The 15,398-nt window shown below is 40.9% G+C and overlaps 1 protein-coding gene across 10 annotated transcripts in view; it reads left to right on the forward strand.

Moving 5' to 3' along the window:
- Positions 1–15,398, forward strand: part of LOC120563987 (amyloid-beta A4 precursor protein-binding family B member 2-like) — a 58,767-nt gene that overhangs the window by 39,234 nt on the left and 4,135 nt on the right. For 4 of the 10 annotated variants that reach the window (XM_039808684.1, XM_039809322.1, XM_039809242.1 and 1 more), the window contains 8 exons: positions 2,895–3,041; positions 3,665–3,792; positions 6,524–6,529; positions 7,506–7,620; positions 9,094–9,178; positions 12,698–12,781; positions 12,948–13,075; positions 14,032–14,211. In XM_039808684.1, coding sequence (XP_039664618.1) covers positions 2,895–3,041; positions 3,665–3,792; positions 6,524–6,529; positions 7,506–7,620; positions 9,094–9,178; positions 12,698–12,781; positions 12,948–13,075; positions 14,032–14,211 — 873 coding nt within the window. The remainder of the gene's footprint in view (positions 1–2,894; positions 3,042–3,664; positions 3,793–6,523; positions 6,530–7,505; positions 7,621–9,093; positions 9,179–12,697; positions 12,782–12,947; positions 13,076–14,031; positions 14,212–15,398) is intronic. The other 6 variants (XM_039808774.1, XM_039808945.1, XM_039809029.1 and 3 more) reach the window with 6 other exon arrangements.

Below are 15,398 nucleotides of genomic sequence, written 5' to 3' on the forward strand. Positions count from 1 at the left end.
AATTAAATTAGAATTCAACTAATTAAACAGAAAAATAGATTAATTATTTATCTGATCTGATACGGAGTCATTTAATTCTGTCACAAACTGAGGAAGATTGCCGAAAGGTTGAAGTTCTTATAAAGGTTCCGACAGATAGCTGAGTAGATCAAAAGCAACGCAGATTAGAGTTTAAAGTCAACATTCAGCTTGATGACGTGGTGCTGATTTAGCTAGTAGTCTAGTGTCTGTTTCCCTCTGCGTGTTTGTCTGGCAATAGTCACAATCCTTAGCAACAGTGACATTGTGATGAATACCAGACACAAACACAGACCTACAGTCAGGGCATCTGGTCCATAACACACTCTGACACACACTTCCAGCAAATGGCCCACTGCAGTATCAAGATTGGAACGGTCCTTTTTCTACCAAATAAAGAAGTTAAATACAAACAAGATCTCACTCAACAACAATTTCGATCTATCAAAGTCTAGAAAACTGACCAGATAACTGTAGTATACACAGAGGGGTCATTTTACTACATTAAAATATTAGTATAAAAACCTACAACTCCTTATAAAGAAACCCATTGTGTGACATGTAGCTGCTACCACCTGCTGGTCTGGAACTGTGACACAACACCAGACTCCTGGCAGCAGAGAGAGCGGCACTGTGGGAGCGGCACTGTGGTACTGTGTGTGTGCATATCTGCACATGTGTGTTAATCCTTGTATATTGCCTGTGTGTGTGTGAGAGAGGGTGAATAATTGAGGCGCACACTCATCAGCTCCGCTTAGCTTTAAGTCAGCAGTATAAACATCCCCACACTGAAGACATGATGCTACTGTATGTCCTGCTAGGGCTGGGCGATATGGCTGAAAACTGTATCACGATATAAGTGTTTCATATCGGTCGATATCGATAATTATTGATATTTTTTATGACCTATTTAAAATAAGGACCAGGAGAAAAATATATTAAATTTAAACATTTTTATTTTAAACTTAACCTTCCTCTGATTATAATCCCCTCAGTTATAAAAGCAGAAATGTCAACACAACCATGGAAATCACTCAAATAATTAAAATGTAAACATAAGTCTAAAATCACAGTGAAGAAAGAATAAGTAAGAACTGCTTAATAAGGTGTAATAAATGGTGCAAAGTGTTAAATATAAACATAGAGAAACCTGAAACCTGAGAAGAACTATTTTCTGCAGGTTTAGTGCTAGGTTGGTAACCTGGCTTCTGGACAGTGCTCAGCACGTCTGCCTCCGTTATTTCTTTGTAGCGTTTAGTAAGGCGCTGATGCAGAGTACCTCTCCATGGCGGTCTGCTGTTTGTAGTGTTTAGTAAGGCGCTGATGCAGAGTACCTCTCCATGGCGGTCTGCTGCTTGTGCGGTGTAGCAGCTGCAGATGTTGTTGGACGTTGCTGGCGAATACGGCTTTGCTTCAAAGTGTGAGCGCGGCTAAGGTGGTAAAACAAGTTTGCGGTAGTGTTGGTGGGGACGACGGTCAGACTTATAAAATCCCAAAAACTGCCATACTGACTTTTCATGTTTTATCAACAATTTCGCTTCGGCGCCCACGCACTTTCCACTTCTCGCTACGCCGCCGGTTCTGTTATTGTAGAATCCAACACGAGACAGCGATGTGGCGCAACTAAACATGATACTGTTACATGATTGGCTGTTAGAGTGTCACTCCCTACGTTGCTAGGTTACCAGAGAGTGAGTGCCTTTGTTCGTGCAACCAAACTTGCTTCGCAACTTCTGGTTTCTTCCGAAGAAGAAAAACAAGTTATCGAACGTTTTATCGACCGCATTTTCTATTGATATTGATTACGTGTCTATCGCGATACATATCGTTATCGTTTTATCACCCAGCCCTATGTCCTGCTGTGTAATACTTATCGTCTGTGTGTTTGTGTTTTGAAAAAGAACAGTACAGTAGGTAGATGTCCTACTGCTACTCACACAAGACAAACATACGTCATGCATGTATATGTGCATGGATATTTCAATCAGTTTGATATGAGCATTTGATCCACACGTGAACACGTTTCCCCACAACAAACCATGATGCCACTGGTTGGTGTGATAGTGGCTCCCTTTATTTGCTGTCTGTCTTTCCCTCTTTGACCTCTTTCATCATGGAGCTCTGCACTCTGCATCTGCAAAGTACTTTCTGGGTGGACTGCTGAATTTAAATGAATACTTGATGAGAACAGACTCTCCTCTCTTAGTCTCTTTTTATCTACCAGCATACTCTGTTGTCTGTATCTGCTTATCTAGGTTTTCGTCTTAGTGGAGTTCAAATTGTTTAGCTCTACCCTCAGAATCCTGCCAGTTCGAAATCCCAACTTTTAAACACAGTAGTGTTAAAGTCGGAAAGATTCTTATTTATATGGCTTCATAAACAGATGCATGAGAAGAATTCTGAAAATCCATTGGCCAGACAAGATCACAAATGAAGGTCTGTGTACGAGGACAAAGTAAACACCAGCTAGAGATGAAAAAGATGGAGATGGATTGGGCCCACCCTTTGTAAACCAATGTCGAATACCACCAGACAGGCTCTGACGTGGAACCCCCAGGGGAAGAGAAAGAGAGGTCGACCTAGAAACACCTGGCAGAGGGAGTTTCAGACAGACATTAAAAAGATGGGATATACCTGGTCAGAGATAGAAAAGAAAGCCAGCGACCGAGTTCTCTGGAGGTCCTTTGTCGACGGCCTATACTCCCCCAAGGGGTGTCAGGCATGAGAAAGATGTTACAGTCGGGCAAAAAAAATGACCATTAACCCTTATTAAAGCCTAAAACAAAAACCTGCTGGTCAGTGTGCAATAAGTTGTGATATGTCTGTAAGTTCTGTACTGTGTATGTAACAGTAGCATGACTTGGTGTCTCCTCCAGTGTTTTGCAGTGCGCTCTCTGGGATGGGTGGAAATGGCTGAGGAGGACTTGGCTCCTGGAAAGAGCAGTGTTGCTGTTAACAACTGCATCCGACAGCTGTCCTACTGCAAGAATGACATCCGAGACACTGTCGGCATCTGGGGAGAGGTGTGTGTGTGTTCATGTGTATTGTTTTGGCCGTAAAAAACAAAGGGTGAAGTTTTTCAGGAGAGGAGGAGTGTTTGTAGAAAACCAGGAAGATGAATTAAAAGGTAAGGGCGGAGCAAAGTAAAGAGCAACAGAAGTTAGTCAGGGCAACAGTCTCCTGAAATGTATGTCAAGATGGAGGGAGGAGGGGAGAATAAGAGAGGGAAGTGGAGCAATGTTATGAGCTCTTTCCCTCTCTCTGTGGTGGTTGTGTTTAATGTGAAGCGACAGAACAGAGAGAGAGAGCTTCATCCTTCTTTCAATAACCTTTCATCTCCCACCCCCTGTATTTTTAAGGTTTGATCATTTATTTAGAGACACACACGCTGCACACCACACAGGCAAATGTACTTAGGCAAGTAAAATAAAGCACCTGACCTTTAAATGACTATTTTTTGCAATGTCTTGAGCTGCAGGAAATAAGCATTGCATGTTTTTGTGATGACATCTGAAGACTTTGTGTGTGTGTGTGTGTGTGTGTGTGTGTGTGTGTGTGTGTGTGTGTGTGTGTGTGTGTGTGTGTGTGTGTGTGTGTGTGTGTGTGTGTGTGTGTGTGTGTGTGTGTGTGTGTGTGTGTTGTTCAGGGGAAGGACATGTACCTGGTGCTGGAGAATAATATGTTGAACCTGGTCGACCCCATGGACCGCAGTGTGCTTCACTCTCAGCCAATCGCAAGTATCCGGGTCTGGGGTGTTGGCCGGGACAATGGCAGGTTAGTCATCATGGCAACCATTGCTTTTTTTCCCCCCCTTTAAATATTGAATAATCCTCCTTTGCTTGTCTTTGCGATTTATCGTCAGTGTGTGAGATGTCACGTTGTGGTTTTCTCAGAATGCATGCCATGCTCTAAATCATCTTCAGCATTTCTGTAGTGTAAATATTCGGAGAGTTGTATTAACCATCATCTGGGTGATGAATCACTGAGGCTTTTGTTGTTTAGTTTTAAGTACTTTAATTGATCGACTAGTCACTAATGTAAATTAAGTCACACACACACACTCAGTAAAAGGTCAGGGTGACAATTGAGGGCAGCAGACTGGTGTGGTGTGGTGACAGGCAGAGAGCTGAGAGAGGAGTTCATGATTGATGATGAAGGGATGCTAATGAAAGATTAATTCATCAGTACAAAGGAGAGGATGAGAGTGAGAATGGCCTTTATTCTGTTTCACCACAAATCCCACCTGACTATTTGTCCCTTGTTTTCACCTCGGCTTAGCTCAAAGACAAATTCACAAACACGGTGGGGTGGTGCTGCTGGGCGACCAGTAAAGGGCGCTCTGCGCTGCTGCTGCTGCTGCTGCTGCGTGCACGAGAAAAATAAAATGTAGGTTATCAGGCAAAGCCGGATGATGTGGACTGGAGAGGTCGGTAGCTGCTGTATAATTCGATCTGGCACACACACACACACACACACACACACACACACACACACGCACACACACACAAGCAAGGAGTGCACTCAGGGAAAGAGGCTAGGCTAAAAGCTCTTGTCATATGCAGAACTGCAGAATTCTGCACAGACACACGCACACACACATGCAGTGGCGTATGTTACAGTATATGTATGAGATCACCCTGTCAGATAAAAGGAACGTGTGTTTTCAGAGTATATTTCTACCAGCCACATCTACATATAGCAGTATAGTCAGAGCAGTGGGAATACCTCAGCTGCAGCACAGGGAGGAGGAGGAGGTAGTTGGAAAGAGGGGAGGAGAGAGGGGTTTAGGCAGGAGAAAGGGGGATGAAGCTGCCAGAGGGGGAGGTATAGTTAGTGCTCACTGGGTGTGGAGCGGACAGGTTGAGGAGTGTGTGCACGCCTGCAGTATCACCAAGAATAGATGATGTGAGTGTCTACAGACGGTCCTGTCGCAGGATTACCTGCCAAAATAGGAAAAGAAACAGCTGTGAGTATATTTATATTCCTTTACATCTACTCGGGTATCTTTTGGAACCATCACTTCTGCTGTTTTCTTTTATTATAAAGTAGCAGAAAAAGAAAGATCAGGCCACAGTCTGTAGGGGATGTTGCTGAGCAGGTAGTTTGTGGGTCGATTTGTACAGCCAGTGTGAGGTGTGCATGTCACAATTTTACAGGTGTGTAAAAATCAGATGTGGGTGCATGTGTGGTGGTTTGCTTGTAACAATTACAAAGAGACTATATAATAAAGGGATTCATATTCATCATGTTAATCTGAATCTTGTGTTAGTAAAAGTATTTATTTGCAATGCTGAGAAGCTCCAAACAATGAAATGTGCAGCACTTCAAGGCTTTATTCATCGTAGGAAATGTGTATTCAAAGTCCACTCCACAGTTTATATTTCAGAAACTTCAGATGTGAATGCAAAAATAGCAGTAGCTGTATGCAGTAATTTGCTGTACATCTTTGACCACGTTTTTTTTTTTTAAATGTATTTATGGGTTGTTGGACTGTTTGGTTTAAAGATGAAACCTGGTTGGAGTAAGGATTTTCACTCTATCACTCTCTCTGTCACACACACTATTCTATCCCTGTGAAAGATTGGAGTGGTTATGTCAGTATAGGAATGGTACCCCAGTGCCCCCTCCCCCATCCTCCATGTGCCATGAAACTCATTATCGTCATAGAGATTACAGATTCTCACAGCAACCTTGACATTTTCAGGGGCGTTGGCAATGATGATAAGATTATATTCAAAATGAGATATCACTCCCTTTCCCCCCCCCCTCTCTATCTCCCTCTCTTTTCTTCTGACTTTTATCTTTATTCTTCATCTGGGTGTTTTATTCTACCCTCGTCTTTTCGCTTTTATCTTTATCATGTACATTGCTGCAGTTCACTTCCAATTTACTCTCCTAGTATTTCACTTTTCTCTTGTTATATTCCTTACTCTTACTCACTCCCCTCTCAGTAGCTTCTTTTTTATGTGGCTTTTAGAAACTCGCAGACAATTTCTTTTATTTGTTTTAGGAAACACAAACCAGCAGCAACCAATTAAAGCTAATTGTGCCCATCCAGAACATCTCTCTGTCCTGCTATTCCTCTCTTTTCCTTCATACCTTATTCAGCTTCTACTTTGAGGTTATGTATGACCTGCATTGCTGCTTTGACATGTGCTACACCCATTCAACCCACATGCGCACACACACACACACACACACACGCATTTTCTGCACTGCTCTTGAAGCTTTTTTTTTGGGAAGTAGTTCTGTCAGAGCAAAGAAGGCGACAGAATATGTAACTTATTGTATTATAGTGTGTGTGTGTGTGTGTGTGTGTGTGTGTGTGTGTGTGTGTGTGTGTGTGTGTGTGTGTGTGTGTGTGTGTGTGTGTGTGTGTGTGCGCGTGCCTGTTTGCCTCATCTTTCCCTTTTGTCCCCTAGTAGGGGGCTGGTTTGAAGATTTTTTTTCTCTCTTTTATTTCTACTAACTGGCTTCCTTTCCTCCCTTGCTTCCTTGGACACAGAGAGAGGTAAACACATTCCTTCCTTTCATCCCTCCCACAGTATCTCTCCATCATCTCCGCCGTTCCTTTATTGTTTAATTTCCTCAGAGTCTCATTTTTCTCGTCTTTAAAGTGGCTCATGATGTACTGTAGCATTGTGCACGCACACCCACAGATGTAAGAAGTGAAAGGTTACCTCCTCTGTCCTTGTCTGTCTACAAGCTCTCTTTTTTTTTTAAGTATAAACACACACACACACACACACACACACACAAATGGGAATCTTTTCAGAAGAGTTTCCCTGAGGGGCTGGGTTCAGAAATCTTGTTAACCCTCAGGCCCGTGTTTCCTATTGCATGGCATATTGAAGAACACAGCTTGAAGGAAGTTATTTAGATTGGTTTTCTGTGAATGACGTAAATCGACGCGTGTGTACTGTAGTGGTTTAATTTGTTGCAGCTACATCTTCATTCCTCTCTCCCTTCAGTCTCTTTTTTTCCTTCTTCTTTTCATTCCTTCTATTCAGTGGTCATACATAGTTTTGGGCTCCACTGGCCCCAAGGGAAAGATCTCCCTTGCTGTCACTCATTTAACTCCCTCTTGCATCACACTGCTCTATTGATCTCTAATGTCCATCGACCTGTGTGTGTGTGTGTGTGTGTGTGTGTGTGTGTGTGTGTGTGTGTGTGTGTGTGTGTGTGTGTGTGTGTGTGTGTGTGTGTGTGTGTGTGTGTGTGTGTGTGTGTGTGTGTGTGTGTGTGTGTGTGTCCTGTATTCATCAGACTGGTAAAGGTCAGTTCATCTCTCATCTGTTTCCAATAGCTGTCAGTCTAAAACCTGGGATGTATACACACACACACATGCACGCGCGCAGACACAAACACACACAAACACAAATTCTTCAGATTGTTTTTGTCTCCGAGTAGTACTGAAACTAGCCCTTTTCTCATCTTCATCTCCCGTCTGTGTGTCTTTATTGACCCTGTGTTTTCCTCTTTCCCAGGGACTTTGCATATGTGGCACGGGATAAAAACACCAGGATCCTAAAATGTCATGTGTTCCGCTGTGACACGCCAGCCAAAGCCATCGCCACAAGCCTGCATGAGATCTGCTCCCGGGTAAGTGGTTCAGGCGGGAGTGGGGAGTGGGGGGGTGGAGGCACAAGGCCAAGTTTGGATTTGGCAAATAGACTCGGATGAAGCTCAAACTTGTTGAAATAATGTTTTCCACTCAAAAGGGAGGTTGATGGTCATTTTACATTCTTTTTACAAACAAACTTAACAGAAACACATCTGAATAATAAGAAAGTGGCTCCTATACTATTTCATAACATTTACTCAAGCACCAGTAGTTGTGGTACCTGAGAAATAATACATTCAAAATGTCTAGTATGAAGAGTGCTGCTTGTATTGTTTAATCATATTTACTATTACTTAATCTAGGCACACATTTTAATCTTTGCACAGAGTATCTGCCGTACTCAAAAAGTCCCAAAACAAGATTAAACTCATCTAAATTTCAGGTCCAACAATTTCTCCCAAAACACATTTATCAAAAAGCTTTCTCTGCACTGCACGTCCACTCCTTGATGAATACAGATGAATGCCAACAGGGTTAGAAGAACAGTATTCAAACCATGTTTGTTTTATTGTGTCTGCTTTTTTCACTGAACTCGCTTGGAATTAATGGACTTTCCTTTTGTTCCCAATAAAACACATTTATAGCTTTATATACGTTTAATGTCGGTGAAGATCTTTAATTCTTTATTTATTTATGGAGACTCGTAATTTGGTGTCGAATTCAATTCTATACTGCATTAAAAAAGGTTGTTATGACCATTGACTTGAACAGTGTGTCCCTGAAATGTCATTTGTTAGAGGCAAAAGGTGGAGAAGAAGCCATTTGTCCTTCTCTTTCATCCTTCATGCAAATACTATCCGTCATATTTTACAGTTAACGTGTGTGTGTGTGTGTGTGTGTGTGTGTGTGTGTATTGTGTATATATATATATATATATATATATATATATATATATACACATAATTAATGAACATGGAGTCTGATTAATACAGAATTTCACACACAAAAGCATAAATAAGTAAAAAGGGTGACTTGGTCACAGCAGATTTGCTTTTGTTTGTGGTATTTCCAGGTGTGTGTGTGTGTCTGTGTGCGTGTGCGTGTGTGTGTGGGTGTGTGTGTGTGTGTGTGTGTGTGGCACTCTCCAACTGGGAGACTGTAAATGACACTATAAAACACTGTGTGATGACACATACATGGGCAAAGAGACACACCATGTGTGCGTGCGTGTGCGTGCGTGCACTCCCTAGGTGAAATGAGTAGACGGCATGACAGTATCAGGGGTGAAACTGCTCGAGGTTTTCCTGAGCTCTTTTGTGTTGACGCTTTCATCTTTTTTTTCCTCCCTCATCCTCTTTCACTTTTACACATTTTTTCTCATTTTCTCTTCACCCTCCTCCCCTGTGTCTCTGCCACGGTATACCAATTCTGCTCTGTTTTTACACGCCATTTCCTCATACTTCTGTATCTGCTTTTGCTCCTCTCTCTCTCGCTCTCTGACTCTCCTCCAGATAATGACAGAGCGAAAGAATGCCAAAGCAATGGCAGGCTCTCTCCAGGACAGGATGCAGGCAGGACTAGATCTCCCTTTACAAGGTAGGCTTCATATAAACTGTACCCGTCTGTGTGTCTGTCCGTGTGCGTGCGTGCGTGCGTGCGTGCGTGCGCGCGAGACAAGTAGTGTCATGCATCAATAAACGCATGGCAGTCATCACTTCTTTGGCACACTGCATGCATTTAAACTGGTCATTTGTAAGAGCAGAAAGTCTGTGTTGTCCTCACAATGTCCTCTGCTCCAAAGTCAAGACAAGTTGAGAACTTAAGCATCAAGGCACCCATTAAAATCAGTCCGTGTATTTCAAAAGATTGACAAACATCACTGTGAGTAAGTGTTGGCCTTAAAGGTGCCCTGTGGAGTTTTCTTGTAAAGAAACAAATTTAGGTTACATTTGGTGTTACTCACTAAAACGCACTGTGTGTCCGTGAAATCGGACAAATGTTTTGAATGCATTTTATTTCTTCATAAAATTTTGACAAAGCCGATTATTATTTTGTTTTAATCCTGCATTGTTTACATCCATGTTTATTCCCTTACAGTCTTCTTGTTTCTTGGCTTCAGCTCATTGCAACTTCTTTTTTGTGCGTTATCACTGCCAACTGTCCAGTAGTAAACAAAACAGGGACCCACATGTAAAAACATTGCTCCATAGCTCCACCTGCAGGCATAAACTCCATAGGCTACCTTTTACCATTTTCTTTTTTAAGTTAACAGATTTAGGGGTTGATGGTCCAGTGCACAGCATAATGTGCTAGGGTTCATCATTTCAAATATACAAAGAAGTTGTGGAGGGAGCTCCTCAAATTTGTAATAGCCAGACAGATGGGGGAAAAGTAGCCAGCCAAGAGATGTTGGTGGCAGCTAGACAAGCTTTGTTGTACTCGCAGAAAACAATGAGGAGAGCAGTGTTGAAGAGATAGGAAGTAGGGGTGCAAGATATATCGACTCAATATCGTTATCGCAATATATCAAAAGTGTCGCAATAAGTATGCAATATTTTGTTTATTTACACAGCGTGTGGCTTAGTTGTGTTTGATTTAGAGCCTGCTTGAAACGCTATAATGATCATGTTTCATTGGCCAGTTACCGTGCCACTTGCACATGTTAGCGCTCGTCAGCGCACGGGTCCACTACGTGACAAACCCTATGGAGCGTACCACGTGTGTGCATATTTCAACAGAGTGACAGTGTAAGTGAAGAAATAGATAGACAACAAAACAAATCAGAGAAGTGAAAGAAAAGTTGTATCCTGTTCTCTTTATTTATATATTTTATACTGTCCAACCAGTAAAACATGTCCTGTTCTGTAGACATGGTCGTTATTTATTTATTCATGTTGTACCAGGGGTCCGTTCCAGGTAGGAGGTTTGGTTCAATCAACTCGGAGTAGGTTCACTCAGGGTTACGCGCGTGCACAACCACTATAAAAAGGCGGTATGAATGGAGCCATGATTCTACGATTCACCATGGTAACAACCACAAACAAACGGGTCGGCGGAAATACTCATGCGCACAAACATCGAGTTTAAACCGTTTGAACATGCATTTCGTAAAAAAAAAAGCAACACAGCGGCTGCTGCTGCAAAAGAGAGAGAATTGGTGTGGGAGAAAATTGCTGCTTGAGTCAATGCGTACGCATTAACAGTGTATTCATTTCTTTAACTTATAATATTACTGGTGAAAACTGGAATTGTATTACACCTATAATTTCATTTAGGTGCAATCCTCTGGGCGAAAAAGTAAACTACAGGCTACTAATCCCATTCTGAGGCTGCAGCACCATATAATTAACAGAACTATAATGTATAATCATTTATTTCTTTTTAATGGCTCACACTGGTTTGTGTCCAGGAAACACTACAAAAACGTTTAAAAAAACGTTTCAGAGCGAGTCACACTTTTCTGACGGCTCTGCATACAGTGGCTTTACTATTACAGTGTGATCCGCTACACTGTTATAAAGAAAACTGCCGTTTGCAAAAAACGTAATGCGACACAAAGAATCTGCTTGGATGTTAAAGCCTGTCCACGATGGTGGATGTTAGTGATATGAGGATGGATAAGGTATCTACATATCTAATGGACTGTGATAAAAAATACCTCTCAAATCGGTTATGTGGAAATGAAAATACATCTATAGTCGGGACTCAATACCGACGTAAACTCTCTGTGAATTAATACAGCTTTTTCATCAACGGGATCGTCGACATGCATGCATTTTATTCATGCAGATAACAAACTGCATTAAAATGCGCCTGATACAGACTGAATGAATGAATGAGGAAATGAGTTTCTGAGTTGTTTTTTTTCTGAGAGAAACTCAAGGTTTTTTTTCTCAGTTTCTCTCAGTCTCCTCCCTCTCAGAGGGAGAAACTCGAGGTTTCTTGAAGAAAACCTGCTCACGACCAGGTTAGGTTCACAGGGTCAGTTACTATAGTAACTGACCCTATAGTAACTGACCCTATAGTAACTGACTCTGAGGTTAAGTTACCTCTCTTTCTGAAACGGAAAACTCAGAGTTTCCCTCATCTCAGGGTTAACAAACTCAGAGTTTTCACTAAACCTGCTTTCTGGAACAGGCCTCAGTCCAATATGACCGTCAGTTGAAATAAAACTAGTTTAATTTGTTATGAATCTATTTTGATGCGTTTTCCCGTAACTTTTGTAATTTACCTGTGTTTAAAAATATCGAAATTAATATTGATATCGCAATATTCATAATAGATATCGCAAAACTTCCATTTATAGAGCAAGTTCTTTGTGGAATAAAATTCCAAGTAACATTTGTTTTATTACAGGAAAGGTATATTTTAAAAAGAAAGTCAAATCTTACCTTCATTTAAATTATTCATGACGTTTCTGACTGACTGATTGGGTGGTGAAAAAATGTCAGATTTTTTAAATGTGATCTATCTTAATGTTAACCATGTAATATACTGTAATATATAACTTTGTTTTCAAGATTTTTCTCTATTCTGTTTATTATTGTTTTCATTTAATTTTAATTTTTCTTCTGTTATTTAGTTTTGTAAGCAGATATTGTTACATTTTTTTTTTTTTTTTTTAATTTTTTTTTCTTTTCAGTATATGTAATGAAATGTTTTAATATTGTCTTATTAAATGTTGTTTTGGATCCCAGGAAGACTAGCTGGTCGTCTAGGCGTCAGCTAATGGGGATCCTTATAATAAATACAAATACAAATATCACATTTTAACATATAACATATATAGCTGTTTCTTTAAAAAAAAAAAAATAGAATAAAATATGCTGTTGTCAGCATCTGTCACACTTGGGGAAACTAAACAAACTCAGGGACCAGAATGACTTAACATCACATTGTTCAGTCAAAAGCCTTGTTAAAATCTTTCACAGAGCATCTAGAAAAGTTGTGACATTTAGATTTAATAGAAGCCATCGTGAAAATGGTCAGTATCCAGATATTTACTCTGCAGGCAACACGTGGGAACCCTCTGTAAATGTGCATTGTTAGTTGTTTACATGTAGTTAAATATTTATTATTCTGAGCACCTATAACGTGTGTGTGGCTTCTTCCCAGCAGAGTTCCCCACACCAAAGACAGAGCTGGTTCAGAAGTTTCAGGTGCTTTACCTTGGGATGTTGCCTGTGGCCAGACCAATAGGTTAGTCTCACTCACTCACTCACACACACACACACACACACACACACACAATACTGTGTGCAAACTGCACAAACTGGAATGAGATGCAAAGCACATGGTTGGTGTTAATGTTGCTAGCCTAACTTTAGGTATGATTTTAATGTTTATGTTTGTTTGTTTTTAACATGCTCTTCTCCAGGCATGGACATACTGAACGGAGCTATAGACAGTCTAATCGGTTCTTCCAACAGAGAGGACTGGACCCCGGTAGCCCTCAATGTGGCAGATGCTACTGTCACCATCAGCAAAGACGAGGTGAGACACACATCTGCCGTAGCCAAACTACTAACTTTCCCTGGTTTTCTTTTTCTTTTAGTTTTCTGTATGGGAAAATAGAATATGGTAAAACAGACTCCATACAAAAGACAAAAGTGGGAGAGGTTAGCATTATGGGAAAACAACCACCATTTTCTTAAAGCTGAAATTTTCAAGTTCAAAACATTCTTGCACTCTATGGCAGTGGGACGTAATTGACAACAAAGATGGCGAAACATCCAAAGGCCAGGTGGTGAGGTTGTCTCACCCCCCTGTTTAGAGAACGTACCTTTAGTTAACTAATACAGTGTGCAAAATACAGCAGATTTGACTGATAATTGACCTTTAGTACAGACTCTGACTTTATTACAGAACTGCCAGGAATCTAAGGCTTGACTTGACTCGGATACATACTTCATTATGTCTGGTGCAGAGCATTTTGTCGAGCCTGTCAATGCTTTCCTTCAGCAGTCACCACGTTTTAAACTGTATCCGCTACTCGCACTTTACTGGTGATTCTAATGTATGAAACTACAAAAAAATGTGGAAAATGTGCTCTTGATTAAACAAACTTTACTGACATTGTTAACCAGAAATGTAGCAAGCGGCCACCCAGAGCAATGAGACAAACAGCGACTCCAATCACATGAAATCTGCATGTTAAGTCTTAACAGCGTTCAACCATGCAGTTGATATAAAAAGTCCTTTTTTGTTATTTAAATACGTTATGGCTGTCATCAAGGGCACCTAAAGCCCAGATGCTCCAGTGGACCTGTTTATTAGAAGGCTAAAGTTTTACTAGGCTGCTCCCCTGTATGATCATATGAATATATGAATTCCTTCAATAATTTGTTTTTATGATGTCTTCCCTTCCCTGTTTAAGAAGAACAGTTAAATATGTCCTCCACATGTTTATGACTTATCGATTAATCTCACACACCGATGTTTCTGTCCAGGACGAAGAGGAAGTGCTGGTGGAGTGTCGTGTTCGATTCCTGTCTTTCATGGGTGTTGGGCGGAATGTGCACACATTTGCCTTCATCATGGATGCTGGCGGCCATCGTTTTGACTGTCACATCTTCTGGTGTGAGCCCAACGCTGGGAATGTGTCGGAGGCTGTACAGGCCGCTTGTATGGTGAGTCACTGAGCAAGAACACAGCACTGACAACACGACGGGAATACACTGAGCATAATCTGAAAAATAAATAAATAAAGGAATCTCTCGCAGAGCACGTACATGCATGTTCAAATGTCAAATTACAATTGTGTAGTCTGGAGTTGGCAGTTAGATTGTAGGAAATCAAGTGTGTGCAATTGTAACATAATCATGAATGCTACATGCTAAATGCTTGAGACTGTAGGGCTATTAGAAAGTACTTATAATTTACGTTTTCATGGTAATTAGAAACAACAACGTTTTCTTCAGCTATACTTACAGAATGCATCATTTAGGTCTTGTTTGCACACAGAACTCAAAAAAAATCTAAACATTCAAGCATAAAACACAAGACGGCAAACCAATTACTTTATTCTATTCACATAACTTTATTTAAACCAGCAGGTTTTATGAAAAGGGTTCCTTCAGTCCTAATTGATCTAATGCAAAATGCTTGCATATTGCAAATGCAATTTAAACTAATGTCATCATCACTTAAAGCACAGACAGGCAGAGGCATTCAGAGCCGCTCTTCCTGAGAGTCCTTGCCTGTAGTTTAGTTTGAGTTGGGAGTTGACAGATGGTTGTTTTACTGTCCAAGCCATATGCTCCATTCAGGTTGTAATGACAGAGGTCAAAACACTGTTGGTGTAAAACATGCATTCAAATCAAGAGAAGCCACCTAAAGTTCATCATCAGTTGTCTCTGAAAGAGGATGTCCTTGCAAGCGATCTTGTATAGATTTTAAAGTTTTAAAGTTGTTTTATATTGTGTTGCACATTGTTTACTGCTTTGCAGAAAACGTTTTAAAGAGGAAACATGTACATTGAATTAATAACCACTGTAATGAACTCATAATACCTTTTACAATGATTTTATTTTACCATTATAATGTCCACAATTCCAACCCAGAATGCCCTCTGTGGTGTTTCTGCTATAATGCAGCCCATTACTCATCTTCCTCTGCCCTCTCTGCTGGGGGTGAGTCACAAGATTAGTCAGCTGGGCTATTGATCACACATCAGAACTTTGGATATATGGACACACACACACACACACACACACACACAACCTCTAAACCTTCATGGTGGCAAGAATCATCAGTCATTACTATTGATCACAGCCAGCAGCCTGCACCAGTCCAGCTTTCCCTTCTTTCTCTCTCT

Source organism: Perca fluviatilis, chromosome 1, assembly GCF_010015445.1.
Source record: "Perca fluviatilis chromosome 1, GENO_Pfluv_1.0, whole genome shotgun sequence".
Classification (NCBI taxonomy): domain Eukaryota; kingdom Metazoa; phylum Chordata; class Actinopteri; order Perciformes; family Percidae; genus Perca; species Perca fluviatilis.